Raw genomic sequence first — 20,356 nt, forward strand, 5'->3', positions numbered from 1 at the left:
CAATTGCATTTTACACATTATTGAACAATTATATTTAATTTATTATCTTATTAACTAGTAAAACTACACATTCTGAACAATTATAGTTTTAATCATTGTATTGGTAGATAGTAAACATGCTCCCTAACTGATAACAATAACTGATAACATATACGTTATCTTATTGAACAATTGCAACTAGCAACTTAACTTGACCATGATGTGTATGCTAGGCACGTCTCCCTCCAGGCTGGTGTGCTGCTTGGTTACCTAGTTGTTCAATGGTTTTCTCCAGATAATGGCACTATTCTCGTTCACACTGCTGTGCACAGCTAGTTAGCAGTCCTTCATAGTGACAAGTATAATAACCAGCCAAACAGACCGTGTGTAGTGACTGAGTGTGTGGTTTTTGTGTCATTTAGAGGGAACATGTATCATTTTAGCATTTGAGTAAAAAGCTGCTAAATAAATTTTAAAAGTAGCTACATTTGTTGCTTTTAGCTTTGTGGGGGAAAAATGCTGAAAAGGAGCTATATCTAGCAACAAAATGACTAAGTTGACAACACTGGTTTAGCTACTATATTAAAATGCATTTATCAGCTGTGACACCGATTAACCAAAGTCAGTACCTTTGGATTGTGGTAGGAAAGTCATGTGACACAGAGAGAACATGCAGACTCCGCCCACACGCAGCAGGGGTGGGATTCAGACACCTAACCTAGAAGTAGGAGGCCACAAGTCAGCTACTCAGTCTCCTAAATTTTAAATTCACTGCAGTTTTCCAGTTTTCATGTAATTCAAAGGTGAAAAGTGAAGTATATTAATGATCTTTTTTATTCATGCCTAAGGCCAGATCTCATAACACCAAACAGCATTTGACGACATCCTTCTTTCATGATCACGTATAAGTACAGCTGTCAGTGTACCATTATTTTGATGGAGTTGAAGGAAGAATACTGAGGTGGTGTGCAAAGTCTATTATTATGGTCTATTTATTATTGTTTGTGTGGATACTGCTGACTGCACAACAAATTGCCCCTTGGGAACAATAAGGATATCATTGATCCTTTGGCTGATTACTTTCAAAGAGATTAAGTTTTATGGGCATGGTATAATTATACTCAATCCATATCTGAGACGATACACATTAATCAATTTCCTCCAGAAGTTACAGATGATAACAGAACAAAAAGAACTGTCTGCATTATTTTTGTACTCTGGTACATTTTTGTGTATTCATACGACATAAACTAACGCCAGATTTAAAACCAGTCAATACAAGTAACTCATTACAGAATGACACCAATCTGTCTTCTCTCTTACTGCCACCTATGGTGAATTGCATGCGCATATCTGACTCACAAAGGAAACTATACTCTCCCCATCATCTAGGTGTACAAACTTCAGCAAGTTTTTTAATCGAAAGCAACAGTAATTCGCGTAGTTTCCATGTCCAAAATAAAACAGCACTAAAATGGCAAACATACAGATATAGCATATAGTAATTATCGGGTACAAGCTCCGTTGAATGATTTTCCTTGAGCCACAGAAATTTGCAACGTATATTCACGTCATTTGACGAGTTTAAGGAATTTCCGGGTGTGGAGTCACCGCGTTATACGTGTTTGACAGCTTGGGCATTGATATCTTCGTCAATGGTGGATTCTCTGCACAATTATTGGTAGGTTTTGAACAAGCAAAATATATCGATTAAATGTTAGACACTTTTTTCTTGCCATTATAATATTTTGTCATATTAATAAGCGTCTGTAGTCTGTCTGTAAACTCTAAACACACAGTATGGCAAATCCATCCGTACTGTACTCTTTCAACTTGTTGCTATATAATAATTAACACTTTAGACAGTTTGTAATTGTTTCATTTTAAATTTAAGTTTCAATTTAAGTTAATTGTTTCAAATTAGACGTGTTAGGCATGCACAATTTTTTTTATCATACAAGCTCATACGAAATTTAAAAGTAATTATATAATTTCATTTTTAAAAATCCAATGGAAGTTAGAATAGCTCGTTTATACGAAGTTGTGGCTAAACTAAGGGATTTGATGACAAATATCACTGCATTCACCTATTCAGTATTTTAAGGAACTGATAAAAAAAAAAATATATATATATATAAAAACTAATGCAGATTCCCCTGTGAACTGGACTCTATTTGCTTCATGGAAGCAGAAACTCAAAGTGGTTTTGCCGTAGCTGATGTTTGTGTGAAGCAGCTCAGTGGGCAACCATAACCCCCCAGTACAGGGGTGCAAATCCTGCCCCCATTCTGTATGTGGAGGTTATATGTTTACCTTGTGTTATGCAAGTTACCTCCCACGGTCCAATGACATACTAATTAGTGTCTCAAGCTTGTGTGTGCTGCAGCATGCAATCTGTGATTGCAATAAAAAAAAAAATAATACCAAAAGTCTTGAATTTTGTTTGGTTGCTTACGGTTAAGGTTAGCGCTGTGTAAGATTAAGGTCGTCATTGTTGCGATTAGGGTTTTTCCCACAGATATGAATGGAGAGTCACTACAATGATAGGAATACAAATGTGTGTGTTTCCTGCAGTGGTCTGGCAACCCATTCCTTATGCCCTTTACTGCCTGACCAAGATGAGCTCATGGCAGTTTTACTTAGATAAAAAATATTCTGAGGGCAGAAGGAAGAATGATTGGTTCAGAGAGATAACTAATCAGACAGTAGAGGAGGTGGATCTAAGCAACTAGAGAAGGTGAGAACAATCAATTAGATCATTTTACCTTCTGCCCTCAGAACATTTCTGTGTAAATGGATGGATGGATGACATTTGTACATGCAGTATATATAGTTTTAACTCATTTGCTTCTTCTGTTCATTTAGCTGTCCTTCTGAACGTTGATGGTGAAGATAAAATCATGACTTCTGGAATAAAGATCATCTGACATTAAAACCATTCGGGGTGTGAAGTCATTAACACATTGTCCATGCCTACCTGACCTACCGGAGAAGCAAAATGGCTGAGAGGGGAGAACGGAGTGACACGGTGAGGGATGCAGAGAAGAGGACAGAAAGTATCACTGGGACAAGTTTGAAAGATGCCTTTAAGGTTCTTTCTGCCGCCTCACAAGAGAAATTACAGAGTCTCACTTTAAAAAGGAGCAGCAGGGAGGCTGAGATACTGGTGCAGGCAATGTCTCTGATTACGCTGAGGAAGGGACAAGACGCACTGGATAAACTCGCAGCCCTGGGCGGCAGTGGCGTGGCAAAATACCTGGCTGAACAGGTAACGGCATGTCGGGGTCAACTGGAACACTTCAGAATAGACGAGCAGGCCAAGCTGGAAGCTCGCACCGACACTTTAGCCGAGCTGGCTAGGATTTTTCAGGTTCTAGCAGAGGGGAGACTGTGTAGCGAATCGCTGAGAGACAGAGCCTACGGAGTTGCTCTCGGGGCGTACAGAAGTATGAACTCAAATGTCGAAGGGAGGGAGAACAGGCAGCTGGAGCAACTGATGGAAGAGGCCACCATGATTTGTGGGCCTGAATTCATTACTCAGGAAGATGGTCAGTTTTCATGGGGTAAAACACTACAATCTTGCTCACCCAAAACATCTACTCATAGGGGACAGCACAAAAAGACCTCAGCCATACCTATACAAGGTAGCCAGTGTGGTCCATTAGTACCAACAGTTGAGCACAGTTCCCCAACCTCCCTGCGAAGCAGTTCTTCTAACGAGACGTCTTTCCCCAGTCACCTAGAGGTCAGTGCATCCCCCACTGCTGTATTTGATTCAAACAGAATGAGCCGCGCCATGCAGGACTTGACGTTGACACCATCACATATGGAGGATGTTTCCCCTAATCAATCACTGCCTCTTTTTGAAGTAGTGTCACAGAATAATCCTGCTGACGAATGCATAAAGAGAACAGCAATACTTCATTCCCCATATAATAAGAAAGTGTGTGATTTTGTGGAAGTAACAGAGAAATCTGAAAACAATGGCACTATGACATCCAGGATTACAAATGCAAAATCTAAGTTTAATGGGGGAAGTCCTTCAAAGAAACCTACTGAAGTCCTATTGTCTGTCACAACTGCCCTCACTGAGAACAATAAACCCGGATCTGCAACTCCAGGAAATGTCACTAACATTTCAAGGACCACGTCACCCCCACTAAACAGCAAAGATCCAGAAGAACAGAAAGAGGATGAGGTAGAGGACGAAGTCCAGTTTTTCTCTTTTGTGATCTTGCATGCCCCAGAGGACATGGAAACGGCTGAGAGGCTGCAGGAAAAACTGAAAAGTTTAGGCATTGGTGAGGGATCCACCTTTAGCCAGGACTTTTTAGTTCCTGGGAAAACTAAGTTGAGATGTATTGAGGATGCCATTGATAACTCAGCTTTTTCCATCCTTCTACTTTCACGCAACTTCAACAACCAGCTGCAGGAGATCCAGACTAATGCTGCTCTCATGAATTCCATTGAGAATGTGCACAAATACAACTCTGTCATTCCCCTCTTTCCTAGCAAGAATCGTCTACCTACGGAGGACATGCCCAAGTGCCTGAAGATATTTGTAGCACTAGAAGAGAGTAGCCGGTCCTTTGATAGGATGGCGAGGATGGCGATGGCACCAGAAAGGATCAAGAAGCAGAAGGAACTATGGCGCCAAGACCAGTATATTAGATTACAGCAAAAAAGGAAGCTGAGACTGAAGGAAGAGATTAAAAAAAGCAAAGTTCTGTCAAATCAAGAAATGGAAATCTCTCAGCTAGAGAAGGAGCAGAGGCAGCTGTACATGAAAATGCGACAGCAGAATCAAACACTGCAATATTATGATACACCTGGGCCTATTTCGAAACCACCACAGCACTTAATCGATATGGACAGGCAGCCCAGTATCCTTATTAGTAATGCAAAGTATATCATGATTGGGGATAACTCCCAGATGACTGTAGACGTGAGTTCTGATACAGACGATAATGTGCCAGGGGACATGGAGGAATGACATAACTAAAGGATTTTTCAAAGTCACACTACCGAGAATTAAGATAAGAACAAGACCATTAAAAACAAACTGCTGTATATGTCACTAAACCAGGCGTTATGAGGAAACCTTATACACGTTTTTGTTAATGATGAACAAGTGCCAAAAAGCAGGTGTTGACGTTATTCTATTCCCGTGTAAGTTCTCTAACAGAAGGGAAGGTGCGTGGAATCTCTCTTTAGGGTTGCTATGGATGTAATGCCACTTTCATGAAATGTCACTGATGGCTGCCTCATTACTGTATTTTTTAGAATATATGCTTTGTTAATGTATCTCAACCAACTGTCTTAAAATACCACACATTGAATTTTTAATCTGTATTTACCTATTAGGATTCTCTGGGCAGTGGTGGCTTAATGGTTTAAATCCCTGACCAGCAAGGCACCACTGAGGTACCCTGAGCAAGGTATCCCCCCCCCCCCCAAGCACTGCTCCCAGGTGCTGAATTAGCTCCCGCCTGCTATGTCATATATGGGTTAAATGCAGAGGACACATTTTGCTGTGGTGTGTCAACATTGACAATCGATCACTAAAATCTGTCATATATTTTGTGATCATTTATACCAATGCATTGGCAGGTTTTGTCTGATCTGTCAATAATACAATAATATACAGATGATCACAGTATAAAAAGACGGAGAAATGCATGATGATGAATCTGAAAATGTGACAGTGAAAATGAATTTGAACTTGTACAATACAATGTCATGTTTTTTTTATGAATTCAAGATCATTTAGGAAATGTGACATTTTAAAGAGCACACTAACTCATTTAATATCTGCAGGAAATAAAGCATAACTTTGCATGACATTACTGTGTAGAAATTCCAAAAAGCATTTATTCTACATTTACTATATTAGTTCAGGTGTGTTGGGAGCTGGAGGGAATGAAAATGAGGACTGTCTGCAGGTCCCCGAGGACTGGGTGAGAAATACTTTTCTATGGTGTTCATGCAGGATTACAGGGCAGAGGAGTATCTGTTTATATGACCCCATAAATAAAGAATTCGCCAAACACATTGTGATTTATCTTAGGATTTCAGCCATTTTAAAAAGCACTCTTAAAAACACTCGAGTTAAAAGGGGTTTTTTCATTTTGTCAGTTTCACCATTTACCAATTTCACCTCTCAGCCATTTGCATAACTTGACATGCAAAGAGCAAGAACGCATCCCCTTACATCATGTTCCAGAGACGCAGTAAAACATCCCCCATCAAGGGTTCCAGTAGCAAGGGGGTGCACCAGTACAAACCTGGCCTCACCAGCACAGGGTTTTCAACATTCCACCAGTACATAAACTGTCGTCACAATCTGGGGTACGTTTCCCATAAGCTCTCCAACTATGCTTTTGGGAAACATACCCCTGAACAGGAAGCTTACTAGAAAGTGTTTGGACACAATGGGTGACGCTTAATATGCATATTTGATCATATTTGTGTTCTAGTTTAACCATTTTGCAACATCTTGCATTTCTGAAGACATAAGTACAGAAGTGCAGGGGATGGTTAGAGAAAAGAAAAAAAAACCCTGGATGCTGGTCTTGCCCCGCCCCAAATATTAAAGATGCATCGGTTGCATCCTCGCCAAACAAGAACAATCCCATGATTCATTGTGCCCGAGGTTCGTTCTTGGCAGGAAAGTTAGTAGGACCGTAGTAGGACTACGAGTATGACTTTTGCAATCTTGGTATTGAGAAACATAATAACCACCCACAGACCCTGCGGAAACTTCTGTATTAATTTCACTTTTCCGCTTCTAACCGCAGTTAAAACCCTGGGTTTAATATCCATTTTCGTAACCATAGGAAATTGCACAATTCACACCGAGACATTAAAGAAGGGAAAAATAACTAATGATTGTTGTTTTCAAGGAAACCGAGATACTTTAAAGGATTCCTTGCCCGAGCCTCACAGCCATTTTGAGAACGCTAATAAAATGGCGACTTAATTGTTTGGCAGTTCTGTTTTTACCATATTTGCACAGCAGCATGAAAGTTGTAGTCTTTCTATTTGCAGGTAATGTTGAGAAGTTATACAATAAGAGCGGACAGTACATACATTTCCCAGAAAGTGTTCCCGGAAACTGTCCCAGGGTATCCTGGGAATTGCAGTCTACTTCGTATTCCCGGTGAGTCCGGGTACCAGAATTTTTGTGAGAAAAAATCCTAAAACTTGTAATGTGATCTGAAATCTTTTAAATGCTCTTGGGGAGACCTATCCATTCGTGCTTAACGGCGTAAACAGTAGATATGAGGTTATAGCACGCAGAAATACACGGAGTCTCCCACTCCAGCGCATGAATTTCAACTATAATATTAAAATTATTGTATAATAAAACAGTATGGCGGTAATTATGTTTTATTTTTTCAGTATTAATGAAGGCATCTGGTACAACTATGCTTCATCACACCGATTTCTTTAAAAATGAATTCAGTTTCATGTTGCGATTCAAACAGCTAAAAGAACGCTGGATCTATGTACTTATGCTTTCTCTGATGTTATGCGATTAACTGAACCTGGGCCAAAATGGGCCTGCAGTACAACCCGCAGCACCACAATTAACAAACTAGGAACATATGTCCGTATACTGTTTGTGGAGTTTAGTTCTGCTGGTACCATAGTCCCAGATTTTTAACTAAACTTACAAGTTGTCTGGCTAAGCACGAAGTTCAGCTTCGTGATACAGGCCCCTGTTTTGCTAAATGGCTTTCCAACTTGTACTGGAAGGCAGGTTAACTCAGCTGTGATGTCATTCCTAGTTCAGACTTCTGACCTCCCAGGTAAATTTACTTTAGGAGTACTATTTTAGGTACTATGACTTTTGGTACTGTTACTCAATCGGAAGTCAATGGAAAAGGGAAAGTACCGAAAGTATTAACAGATATTAACATTGATATATTATCATTACCTTTATAGGCACTGGTGACTGGTGACACAGATGTCAAAAGGGGACAAAAGGGCAAAAAGGACATGCAGCAGGTGGACAGGGGCTGGAAAAGCAGACTGTCCCCTCAAATCCCCATTTACTGTATGGTCACCCTATGTGTATAACCCCATGCAGGTTTTCATCAAGATACTGCCCACTTGCTGCAAAGTGATCGTGTTTCCATGCCTGTATTTGGGCTACATGTCGTCTGAATCAGACTAAATTTCGACCAAGTCAGATGGACTAAACCCAGCCCGATTTTCGGTGACTATTTTTGGTCTAAAGGCTCATCAGATTTGGCCCCAAAAACATGTCTCATGGACGGCTGGTGCTGGGTGGGAAAGGCAATTAAGCTTAAAGGAGTTCTGCTGTCTGCAGAAGAGACCACAGCTGCTAACTTCCTTCAGTTACTGATATTCAGAAGTCCAGGGCACAGAACAGTCCTCCCTCCTCTCCCAGCCAGTCACGTTTTTCAGTCCCTTCCGTCTGGTAGACATTACCAGGACAGTTTGTTTTCCGAGGCTGTAGCTATCAAGACCAGTTCGCCTTGTTCAACTTCCAGACTCACGCAGTGCTGAAGTGTATGCACCTTACATGCCTCTTACCTAACCTCATATTAGTCACTGCAGTTACCTAAATAAACACACACCCAGCAAATGTCTCAGTCACTGTGCAGAATAGAGTGAATTGAAGTTCACATTCAATTGATTGACATGCTCAGTAGGTGATTTGAGGGTGGATGCTGTACCCAGTGTTAGCAAAATTTGAAAAATGTGTCTCCCTTGTTAACGTGGCACCAGCCCCCAGCAGTCAGTGCTCTCTGTGTTGTAGGCGTCCTTGTAGATAGTGCTGGATGGAATCACCAATCTGTTCTTTATTTTTCACCTGTGCTCCCCTGCACCGATTTGAAAACCACCATGAGATTTGCATTGACGAGGCCCAATGCAGGACAGAAAGAGAGGCAGCTTTGCTTATATTCTGAATGTGTGAAGAGAAAATGGCATCAAAAAGAAGAGGAGGACAATTTGACCTTCTTTTATATTTTGAATTTCATATCATTATAGGTTTTTTTTTCCTCGCATAATTAGATATTTCACAGTTATGGTTAAGATGTCCTGCCACAATGTCCTTTGGAAGGTGTACAATTCAGTCATGTTTGTGTGGATGTTGATTAGTTGATTGTTTGAGTGTTTGATTGGTTGTGTGCGGTCATGAGTGATACACCAGTGAAGATTTGTTTACTTATGAATTACACAATAATCATGTCACATTTATAATTTGTTTTTGCTCACTTTCTTTTTCACAATATCTGCACAGTGGCATGCCTCTTTGCACATATGTTGCAGTTTCAGGGGAAGGTGCAATTTGCACTTCCCTATATTTTTGTCTGTGCTGTGCTGTGATATTTTCCTGAACCTTTAAAATGTATTCAGCATTGTGGAAACTTATGGACTCTAAGTACAAAGGAAAACAGACTGCCACTTCCTTAAAATACGACAATAAGTCATAGAGTCCTCTGATACACGTGCACTGCAGCACTGGGGACAGAAATCTTTAAAAGTGAGTCAGAGGAATAATATGACTTTGTGACTTTATTAAGAAGGCCTCAATCAACCATCCAGCACTGTAAATAACTTGGCCAAAAGAAATGATATTTTGTCCATCTTCCACAACCTGTTACCCAGTACAGTGTCATGGTCAGTTATGTTATATTTTATAGTTAATTTTAAGTCAATTTTAAACAAGAGGTTTAATTCTATATTACAAAAAATATTATATTTCATTACTACCTGCAAGCGGAGCACATACCTTTATTCTGTCTTTGAAGGCTTATCTTGTAATTTGTGTTTATTATTAACGTCACAACAGACTTTGGACTTAAGAGTTTTTTAATTCTAGTCTTTATGTTTGATAATCAGATTGTGTTTATTTTGCCAAACGCACGTTTTGGCCTAATGCCTTCTTCGGTGATGACGAAGTGGGTTTCCAAACCTCAAATAGACACACACTCGTGACCACATCCTCCATGTAGGACAGCCAATAGTAATGCAGCAAGTGTCATACAGGGCATCACCTGTGCACACTCCCAATTATAACAAATCGTACTTACACTAGATGAATGCAAGGACATCATGTGGTGACACGGATACCTTTGTAACAATTCATCCTCGCACACGATATACATATCATTAAAACAGGAAAATTAAAATCACAAGAAGCATGTAAAAGAGAAGTCTTCAATCATCCAATTTGACGTAACTGGATTTAACGTAAAATACACGAAGCCTCCCTTCTCAGAATGCGATCCTGTTGGTCCCCACCTGTGAGGGGCTGGTTGACAATCTCCAAACCCATAAATCTCAAGAAATCAATGCCAGCATTTTTCATTAAGCATGTTATTGCAGATGATATAATTAAGGCATCTGAAACTACCCTCTGGTATCCTAAAGGAGAAGTGACGTGTAGGGCTGGGGATCGCCAATAAGAGTGAACAAGACAACCTTTCAGGTTTTGAGCGGCTTGTGTTTTTGACTCAATTTAGGTTGAGTATCTCCTCAATAATCAGTATCATAACTGCTTCAGTAATTCTGTATGAAATTATATTTACCGTATGGAATTAACTATACATTTTTTTTTAGATTTGCAAAAAGCTGACTTTGTGTGATTAATGTTACCACTTTGTTAAAAATGATGGAGGTAGCGTTTTCAGTGTCTTGAATTTGCCTGCATTTTGCTTGCATAAGATATGTTCCACAGGACCGGTCAGACTGTATAGTAAACCAATAATTTAACAGAACGATTTTATATTTCTTCTGGTGTTTCTGCTTTGTTCATTTAAAATTTAAGTCCTAGATTCACGCTGAAAAGTCCGTTTTACAAGCGCTAAAAATTTCTGCGTTGGCCGGGAATCGAACCCGGGTCAACTGCTTGGAAGGCAGCTATGCTAACCACTATACCACCAACGCATATGAACGACCACCCAAGGCAATTAGTGAATGCTATAGATAGCTATAGTTCTAGTAGCGTTTGCGGTTTCATTGTTCAGTGTTGACGCAGGTATAAAGAATTTATACTGATACCGCATAAGAATAAAGGTTAAATGTGTTTGCTTCCTCTCCTCAATTTTACGAGCTCATTTCCCTGATTTTCCCTCATTGAATTGTACGATCCTTGTGATTCTGACTAGTATTGGCAGTTGGAAGATGGATGGACGGACAGTGTTGGGAAGCTACTTTAAACGGTAGTTTTTTCAAGCTACTTATGATTAAAAGTAGCTAAGCTACAGCAAAGCTACTGTGTTCGTATAGTAGTTAGCTACATTACAAGCTAGAGAGGAAAATTGGCTAACTACATCGAAGCTATTTCATCCACTTAATATTTGTGCTGTAGGATACTCTTAAAGTAAATTAATTTTAAAAATGGGAAACGTGATGTTAAAATTAATAAAATTAAATAAGATATATTTTGATAATCTGTCCAAGAACCAAATTGCTCCTACACATTTTAATGAGTCTAAAATATTGCTTGTCGCGAAGTATTTTTCAACCCCTTAAAATCCATCCCCAGAGTAGCTGAAAGTACCCCTCTTTGTAAAGAGAAAAAAATAATATAGGTCGTTAATTATGGCATTTGAGGCCTTCTATAGAAAATAATCAGACAATGGCATTAAAACGCTTTTTCAGTTTTTTCATACTTCCTAGTTACCCAGTATTACTGATACGTGTGGGTCATACTGACAAGACAACCAATAACAGTCACTGCTTTTGGTCACAACAAATGTGTGTGTTTTGGTGGAGGGGGGTTAGTGTTGCGCAGCAAACAACTTCTGAACATACCACACGATGACCCTCAACAGTTATTCGGAATACCGATTATGTTACTGTTACATGTGCAAAACCATATGTGTAAAGTCACCTGTACATTGAGCTCATAGAATATAATGAATCTTTTTATTCCACACCCCTTTCCTGCAGTGAGCTGACCCGTTCCGATATTCCGTTCGCCATGTGGACAAGTATGGCTGCTCCCTATCGAACATGAATGTGACGAATAAGAGGGGGTAAGAATTTTTAAAATATGTTCAATTGTTTCACTAAAAAACGTTAAATCGATTCATATTTGTAATCAATACATATTTTCTTATTTTCTCCAAGTGATAATGAAATTTTACAGACTTCTCTTGGCAATAATCACTATAGTGGAAAGTAGCCGCAAGGCATCTGCTTGTTTTATTATGTGTAATACTACTATCGTATTTTCTGCAAGTATTAAGTTAATCGTTAGTTGTAACGGCCAGTTCCTTAATATTCATTTCCTCAAATCAAAATAATTCATCCTCCCAGACCGCTGTATGTAAATTAAGTTGTGCCCCCCATCTCAAATTCTCTCTTACACCATTGAATGCATGTGACATGAGTATGAATTATTTCTGTCCTATCGCACAGACAATCTTCATCTGGTAACTTGAGTTAACTTCAAAATCGTTAAGGTTAAATTCGTATTTGTTCATGAATGTATTACTTTAGTTTATGACATTTTGAGTTAAAGCGGAACACATAGATCTCTCAAATGAATCTGTCAACAGGTGCTATGCGAATGACTCGTATTCAAGTGCTGGTTATCTCATTCAGGTTTTGTAAAGAGACTTACATGATCATGCAATGAGAATGAGATTCTATTATTAAATTACAAGGTAACATATGATCATGGTAGATGGCCTAAAATATTTTATTTTCAACCTAGATACTACTAACCCTAGATGAAACTTCGTAGTGAACTAAAATGAAAATATTAACTGACATATTAAAAAGTATATTTTACATTTTTAATTCTCAATTTCATGCTGTTATAATGTATTTACCCGTTTTTCATTGTTTTGTATATTTTTATCACGTGTTAATTTTATCAGGCCATTAGTAATGCTTTTTTCTCTTCTAGGCAAATTTAAAGCAAATCCTGTGACACTGCTGTTAATTAAAGTCTAGCTGTGCACCCCTGGATTTGTCCACCAGCCTTCTGATTTAGAAAATTCCAAGCTGTCATCATGACAAATGAGCAGGAGGTGGCAGCAGTGGGCAGAATCCTGGCCAACCCACAGGAAAACCTAACGGCCCGCTTTCGGGCGCTCTTCACCTTGCGCAACCTCGGCGGGGCGCAGGCTATCGACTGGATCAGCAAGACGTTCGTGGACGACTCGGCGCTGCTGAAGCACGAGCTGGCTTACTGCCTGGGCCAGATGCAGGATGAGCGGGCAATTCCCACCCTGGAGGCCGTGCTGAGGGACACCTCCCAGGAGCCAATGGTGCGGCATGAAGCTGGTAAGCAAACCATGTCAATACTATACTATAATACTCCATATGTCTTAGTGCTGCTGGAAATTACTGACAGCATTTTGGTACCAACCTCTGAGCACAGTTTTCACTAGTGACGCAGTTGTGAATGCAAGACCATTCAAATCTAACTGTTGACGACATCATTTTCCAGGGGAAGCCTTGGGGGCGATAGGGAACCCAAAGGTCCTTGACCTGCTGAAGAAATATGCTGATGACCCAGTGATAGAGGTAGGAATCGAAGAACAAGGAAGCAGTCATATTGATGTTGGCTTCACATTTACTAATAATGTGCTAAACGTCATATGATGATGATGTTTGTGTGTTATAGTATGCAGAAGTACAGTATATGGACAAAATTATTGGGACAACTGGCCATTACACCCACGGGAAGATCCCATTCTAAGTCCATAGGCATCAATATAGAGTGTCCCCCCCCCCCCTTGCAGCTATAACAGCTGCCACTATTCTGGGAAGGCTTTCCACAAGATTTTGAAGTTTGTCTGTGGGAATCCAGAAGAGCATTTGTGAGGTCAGGCACTGATGTTGGACGTGAAGGCCTGGCTCACAATCTCTGTTCTAGTTCATCCCAAAGGTGTTCAGTGGGGTTGAGGTCAGGGCTCTGCGGGGGGCCAGTCAAGTTTTTCCACACCAACTTACCCAACCATGTCTTTATGGACCTTGCTTTGTGCCCTGGAGCACAGTCACGCTGGAACAGAAAAGGCCCGCCTTCCCCAAACTGTTCCCACAAAGTTGGAAGCATAGAGTTGCCAAAAAGTGTCCCAATACTTTTGTCCATATAGTGTATCTTTAAGGGATTTAAAAATAAATAACAGTTCAGTAAATCAGGCATGATAAGACTTTGGCCATACCAGCATTACAAAAGTAGTTTTATGAGAGTAAATGCAGCAGTTTAATTTTCCCCACCCCCATTCCTGCAGGTGGCAGAGACATGCCAGCTAGCCATTCGCCGGTTGGAGTGGCTCACGAACGGCAGAGACCCCGAGGAGGACGGAACGGACCGCAACCCCTACTCTTCGGTTGACCCCGCCCCCCCCGCACAGCGCAGGAGCGTTCCGGAGCTGCGGGTACAGCTGCTGGACGAGACGCTCCCGCTGTTCGATCGTTACAGGGCCATGTTCGCGCTACGCAACCTGGGAAGCGCGGAGGCCGTGCTGGCACTGGGAGAAGGTGAGGCCCGTGTGTCTCCATCAGACGCTCAGACATATATTTAAGTTCAGTGCCTCTGGAGCAATTGGGGTTAAGGGCCTTGCTCAAGGACCCAATAGTCAGTCACGGGATTTGAACCGGCAACCCATCAATCATAGATTCATGTTCAACAGAGTTTCACACCCCCCCAACATTGCCAGTTTATGCATTGTTCTATTTTGTGCGGAACCTTAAGTCAGACTCGGTAAACCAGGAGCCTTGCTGTGTCCCGCCAGGTCTCCGGTGTGGCAGTGCCCTGTTCCGCCACGAGGTGGCCTACGTGCTGGGCCAGATGCAGCACGAGGCTGGCATTCCGCAGCTGCAGGCTGCCCTGGAGCGGCCCGGCGAGAACGCCATGGTGCGGCACGAGTGCGCAGAGGCCCTGGGCGCCATCGGCAGGGAGTCATGCCTGCAGACACTGCAGCGATACCGGGAGGATGGCGAGCGCGTGGTGAAGGAGAGCTGCGAGGTGGCACTGGACATGTACGAGTATGAGAACAGCTCGCAGTTCCAGTACGCCGACGGGCTTCTGCGTGTGCAGGGAGCACAGTGAGAGGCATGCACAGGAAATGTGCAGGAGCAGGACCGTGCATATTCACCACCGCAGCATGGACCAGCAACACCAAACTGTCGACCTACTTTATCCTGATCCAGCAGTGAGAGCCAAACACAGTAAATGGATGGGTGTACCACAGCAGGGGCATGCATATTCAACCCCCCCGCATGGGCGCATTCATACACAGAGACACACATGAACAATAGCAAACTGTCAGCCTACTTCATCCTGTTCCTCTCATACATGTGATGGTCAAATGGTCAAATTCTAGAATATATGAAGCGCCTTCATTTTGTTTGCTCATCATATGACTTTTGTTTCTTATTTATTGGAGCGAACTAGAAATGCAGGATAAAATTGTGTAGAAAGATTAGTAATCAATTACAGGACAGTTACTTAAGATGACAGATCTTTAAAAATGTTAAAATGAACTGTCAAGCAAGATTTTTTTCTGCTTTCCTTTTATAAAACACATTAGAAACTCGTGAGAGTTGAGTATGTAAGCTAATAAAAATTATTGAATGTTTCGAATTCTGTGTGTTCAGAATTGATTTCACCCTTGAAATGATAGATTCACTGTGTGCACAGCAGAGTTGATCTGAAAGGCAGCTGAGTGTGATTAGACCTGCGGGTGTTAATCCTCAGCAGACACCCCCCCTAATCCTCAGCAGACACCCCCCCCCCCAATCCATTTTATACCTGGGAGTCTTCCTGCAGTGCTTTATCCACTCAAAGTTAGAACCTGACACAAACAGCACACTTTATAATACACCGATGCAGAATCATCCTTTGTTCCTCATCACATAGGCGTTCAAATTTATGAAATACCTAATGCCACAGTACCATAGCTAAGTCAAGGGGTGATTGTTTTGTACTTTAGAGTGCAGATGATTGCAGAAGATCCCAGTGAAAATGGCCCTTTAAAAGAAAATGCCTTGAAATATCTTTGTTAAATCTAGATTCTCTCTCTGCAGTGTTATGGAAACAGAGGTACCTCGGGATTATAAGGTGAGTGTAACTGAGGAGCAGTTGGTTATGGATTAGCCTTCTTCAAAGCATTAGTGTCAGCAGAATGAGGCTGGGGGGGAGGGGCGTTCTGGGAGGGATAAAGAGGAAAAGCGAACCTTCTGACCAGAGGAGCCCCTCAGAGAGCTGAGCCCCTAACTGGCAGAATGCTGCACCCCTTAATGATCGGCATCATCACCATCAACACCTCCATCACCATCTTCTACTGGGCATTCCTCCTCACTGACGTCTGCAGCAAGAAGATCAGTGACGAGCCCAAACCGAAGGAAAACCCAGCCTAACCCTAAACCTGAAATTATCGGGCAGATCGCTACCTTGATAAATGGCTGTGACTCAGAGTAGTGGCTTTTAGTGCTCTTCTCAGTCCTTTATTTGATGACCTTGGGAATCCCTTTTGCATACACTGCTGACTAACAGCACCTGACCCGGATAACCTTCGCCCAAACCCAGCTGCAGGTAACGTACTTGTTATTTAGCTATAATACTGAATCCACTTCAAATACACTTTAACATTAGGGCTCATGGAAACGGTGGTGGTAAAGCCATCAAGTTCCCTCTTTGCAACTAGCCTTTGTAAAATCAGAAAAGTGAAACTGGATGGAGTAGAAAGAGATGTGACCTACAGAGGAAATTGTGCATTTTAGGGGGAAGGAGGGGATGGGAAGCAGAACTCATTTTTGAATGAATCATAAGACCCAGCAGCTCACACATCTGCTTCGCATAAGAGAGGTGGAATAAGCTGGGGAGGAGACACACTGTCTGTAATGTCTTAGCTTAAGGAAGACTGAGGATGTGTAACGGAGAAAGGAGAGGACAGAGACACAGGGACACACTGTCTGTAATGTCTTAGCTTAAGGAAGACTGAGGATGTGTAACGGAGAAAGGAGAGGACAGAGACACAGGGACACACTCTCTGTAATGTCTTAGCTTAAGGAAGACTGAGGATGTGTAACGGAGAAAGGAGAGGACAGAGACACAGGGACACACTCTCTGTAATGTCTTAGCTTAAGGAAGACTGAGGATGTGTAACGGAGAAAGGAGAGGACAGAGACACAGGGACACACTGTCTGTAATGTCTTAGCTTAAGGAAGACTGAGGATGTGTAACGGAGAAAGGAGAGGACAGAGACACAGGGACACACTGTCTGTAATGTCTTAGCTTAAGGAAGACTGAGGATGTGTAACGGAGAAAGGAGAGGGCAGAGACACAGGGACACACTGTCTGTAATGTCTTAGCTTAAGGAAGACTGAGGATGTGTAACGGAGAAAGGAGAGGGCAGAGACACAGGGACACACTGTCTGTAATGTCTTAGCTTAAGGAAGACTGAGGATGTGTAACGGAGAAAGGAGAGGACAGAGACACAGGGACACACTGTCTGTAATGTCTTAGCTTAAGGAAGGCTGAGGATGTGTAACGGAGAAAGGAGAGGACAGAGACACAGGGACACACTGTCTGTAATGTCTTAGCTTAAGGAAGACTGAGGATGTGTAACGGAGAAAGGAGAGGGCAGAGACACAGGGACACACTGTCTGTAATGTCTTAGCTTAAGGAAGACTGAGGATGTGTAACGGAGAAAGGAGAGGGCAGAGACACAGGGACACACTGTCTGTAATGTCTTAGCTTAAGGAAGACTGAGGATGTGTAACGGAGAAAGGAGAGGACAGAGACACAGGGACACACTGTCTGTAATGTCTTAGCTTAAGGAAGGCTGAGGATGTGTAACGGAGAAAGGAGAGGGCAGAGACACAGGGACACACTGTCTGTAATGTCTTAGCTTAAGGAAGGCTGAGGATGTGTAACGGAGAAAGGAGAGGGCAGAGACACAGGGACACACTGTCTGTAATGTCTTAGCTTAAGGAAGACTGAGGATGTGTAACGGAGAAAGGAGAGGACAGAGACACAGGGACACACTGTCTGTAATGTCTTAGCTTAAGGAAGACTGAGGATGTGTAACGGAGAAAGGAGAGGGCAGAGACACAGGGACACACTGTCTGTAATGTCTTAGCTTAAGGAAGGCTGAGGATGTGTAACGGAGAAAGGAGAGGGCAGAGACACAGGGACACACTGTCTGTAATGTCTTAGCTTAAGGAAGACTGAGGATGTGTAACAGAGAAAGGAGAGGACAGAGACACAGGGACACACTGTCTGTAATGTCTTAGCTTAAGGAAGACTGAGGATGTGTAACGGAGAAAGGAGAGGGCAGAGACACAGGGACACACTGTCTGTAATGTCTTAGCTTAAGGAAGACTGAGGATGTGTAACGGAGAAAGGAGAGGACAGAGACACAGGGACACACTGTCTGTAATGTCTTAGCTTAAGGAAGACTGAGGATGTGTAACGGAGAAAGGAGAGGACAGAGACACAGGGACACACTGTCTGTAATGTCTTAGCTTAAGGAAGACTGAGGATGTGTAACGGAGAAAGGAGAGGACAGAGACACAGGGACACACTCTCTGTAATGTCTTAGCTTAAGGAAGACTGAGGATGTGTAACGGAGAAAGGAGAGGACAGAGACACAGGGACACACTCTCTGTAATGTCTTAGCTTAAGGAAGACTGAGGATGTGTAACGGAGAAAGGAGAGGACAGAGACACAGGGACACACTGTCTGTAATGTCTTAGCTTAAGGAAGACTGAGGATGTGTAACGGAGAAAGGAGAGGACAGAGACACAGGGACACACTGTCTGTAATGTCTTAGCTTAAGGAAGACTGAGGATGTGTAACGGAGAAAGGAGAGGGCAGAGACACAGGGACACACTGTCTGTAATGTCTTAGCTTAAGGAAGACTGAGGATGTGTAACGGAGAAAGGAGAGGGCAGAGACACAGGGACACACTGTCTGTAATGTCTTAGCTTAAGGAAGACTGAGGATGTGTAACGGAGAAAGGAGAGGACAGAGACACAGGGACACACTGTCTGTAATGTCTTAGCTTAAGGAAGGCTGAGGATGTGTAACGGAGAAAGGAGAGGACAGAGACACAGGGACACACTGTCTGTAATGTCTTAGCTTAAGGAAGACTGAGGATGTGTAACGGAGAAAGGAGAGGGCAGAGACACAGGGACACACTGTCTGTAATGTCTTAGCTTAAGGAAGACTGAGGATGTGTAACGGAGAAAGGAGAGGGCAGAGACACAGGGACACACTGTCTGTAATGTCTTAGCTTAAGGAAGACTGAGGATGTGTAACGGAGAAAGGAGAGGACAGAGACACAGGGACACACTGTCTGTAATGTCTTAGCTTAAGGAAGGCTGAGGATGTGTAACGGAGAAAGGAGAGGGCAGAGACACAGGGACACACTGTCTGTAATGTCTTAGCTTAAGGAAGGCTGAGGATGTGTAACGGAGAAAGGAGAGGGCAGAGACACAGGGACACACTGTCTGTAATGTCTTAGCTTAAGGAAGACTGAGGATGTGTAACGGAGAAAGGAGAGGACAGAGACACAGGGACACACTGTCTGTAATGTCTTAGCTTAAGGAAGACTGAGGATGTGTAACGGAGAAAGGAGAGGGCAGAGACACAGGGACACACTGTCTGTAATGTCTTAGCTTAAGGAAGGCTGAGGATGTGTAACGGAGAAAGGAGAGGGCAGAGACACAGGGACACACTGTCTGTAATGTCTTAGCTTAAGGAAGACTGAGGATGTGTAACAGAGAAAGGAGAGGACAGAGACACAGGGACACACTGTCTGTAATGTCTTAGCTTAAGGAAGACTGAGGATGTGTAACGGAGAAAGGAGAGGGCAGAGACACAGGGACACACTGTCTGTAATGTCTTAGCTTAAGGAAGACTGAGGATGTGTAACGGAGAAAGGAGAGGACAGAGACACAGGGACACACTGTCTGTAATGTCTTAGCTTAAGGAAGACTGAGGATGTGTAACGGAGAAAGGAGAGGGCAGAGACACAGGGACACACTGTCTGTAATGTCTTAGCTTAAGGAAGACTGAGGATGTGTAACGGAGAAAGGAGAGGACAGAGACACAGGGACACACTGTCTGTAATGTCTTAGCTTAAGGAAGGCTGAGGCTAAACATTTCCCAGTTACCCCCTTTATATATATGGTGGTCAAGGTTTTTTCCATCGATCGAGAAAAGGTTCATTTAGCTTTGGACACTTGTGTGATTACAATTATGTATCATTCCCCAGCAGTTGCAGTCCTCAGATTACCTATTCTGGTACTGATGATAATGGAAAATGTTTGGATTTTTTTTCCCAGAACCTTTTCTTTTTACTTCTTTAATCTTTTTCATACGAACATTGGCATAACGCATAGAATTAAAAAAAATCAAGAACTCTTCTTG

At 42.3% G+C, this 20,356-nt stretch overlaps 2 protein-coding genes and 1 non-coding gene across 7 annotated transcripts; 2 read left to right on the top strand and 1 right to left on the bottom strand.

Annotated features, from left to right (window-relative positions):
- The first annotated feature begins 1,567 nt into the window (after positions 1 to 1,567).
- Positions 1,568 to 5,822, top strand: ticam1 (TIR domain containing adaptor molecule 1). 3 transcript variants are annotated; one of them, XM_023843613.2, is made up of 3 exons: positions 1,568 to 1,660; positions 2,845 to 4,177; positions 4,492 to 4,693. In XM_023843613.2, exons 2-3 carry the CDS (start codon positions 2,978 to 2,980, stop codon positions 4,558 to 4,560), a joined length of 1,269 nt encoding a protein of 422 aa, XP_023699381.1. In that variant the 5' UTR covers positions 1,568 to 1,660; positions 2,845 to 2,977; the 3' UTR covers positions 4,561 to 4,693. The 3 variants fall into 3 exon arrangements, with proteins under 3 accessions (XP_023699381.1, XP_023699380.1, XP_023699379.1); XM_023843612.2 differs by having other exon boundaries at positions 2,845 to 4,280; positions 4,492 to 4,670; XM_023843611.2 differs by having other exon boundaries at positions 2,845 to 5,822.
- A 4,514-nt stretch (positions 5,823 to 10,336) lies between these two features.
- On the top strand, positions 10,337 to 15,562 carry dohh (deoxyhypusine hydroxylase/monooxygenase). 3 transcript variants are annotated; one of them, XM_023843640.2, is made up of 6 exons: positions 10,337 to 10,444; positions 11,911 to 11,996; positions 12,875 to 13,254; positions 13,421 to 13,497; positions 14,208 to 14,457; positions 14,712 to 15,562. In XM_023843640.2, the coding sequence occupies exons 3-6, from the start codon at positions 12,981 to 12,983 to the stop codon at positions 15,026 to 15,028; spliced, it is 918 nt and encodes a 305-aa protein (XP_023699408.1). In that variant the 5' UTR covers positions 10,337 to 10,444; positions 11,911 to 11,996; positions 12,875 to 12,980; the 3' UTR covers positions 15,029 to 15,562. The 3 variants fall into 3 exon arrangements, with proteins under 3 accessions (XP_023699408.1, XP_023699410.1, XP_023699409.1); XM_023843642.1 differs by lacking the exon at positions 10,337 to 10,444 and adding an exon at positions 10,462 to 10,478; XM_023843641.2 differs by lacking the exon at positions 10,337 to 10,444 and adding an exon at positions 11,161 to 11,177.
- Positions 10,831 to 10,902, bottom strand: trnag-ucc (transfer RNA glycine (anticodon UCC)). The gene has a single exon. It is a non-coding gene; the product is annotated as a tRNA-Gly (tRNA).
- Positions 15,563 to 20,356: the final 4,794 nt, after the last annotated feature.

This window comes from Paramormyrops kingsleyae, chromosome 15 (assembly GCF_048594095.1).
Source record: "Paramormyrops kingsleyae isolate MSU_618 chromosome 15, PKINGS_0.4, whole genome shotgun sequence".
Taxonomy (NCBI): Eukaryota; Metazoa; Chordata; class Actinopteri; order Osteoglossiformes; family Mormyridae; genus Paramormyrops; species Paramormyrops kingsleyae.

Excerpts from the sequence above, each read along its gene's own strand:
- ticam1 (XM_023843611.2), top strand. The coding sequence starts at position 2,978 with ATGGCTGAGAGGGGAGAACGGAGTGACACGGTGAGGGATGCAGAGAAG.
- dohh (XM_023843640.2), top strand. The coding sequence starts at position 12,981 with ATGACAAATGAGCAGGAGGTGGCAGCAGTGGGCAGAATCCTGGCCAAC. Across the intron at positions 13,255-13,420 it reads AATGGTGCGGCATGAAGCTG|GGGAAGCCTTGGGGGCGATA; the intron begins GTAAGCAAACCA and ends ATCATTTTCCAG. Across the intron at positions 14,458-14,711 it reads CGTGCTGGCACTGGGAGAAG|GTCTCCGGTGTGGCAGTGCC; the intron begins GTGAGGCCCGTG and ends GTGTCCCGCCAG.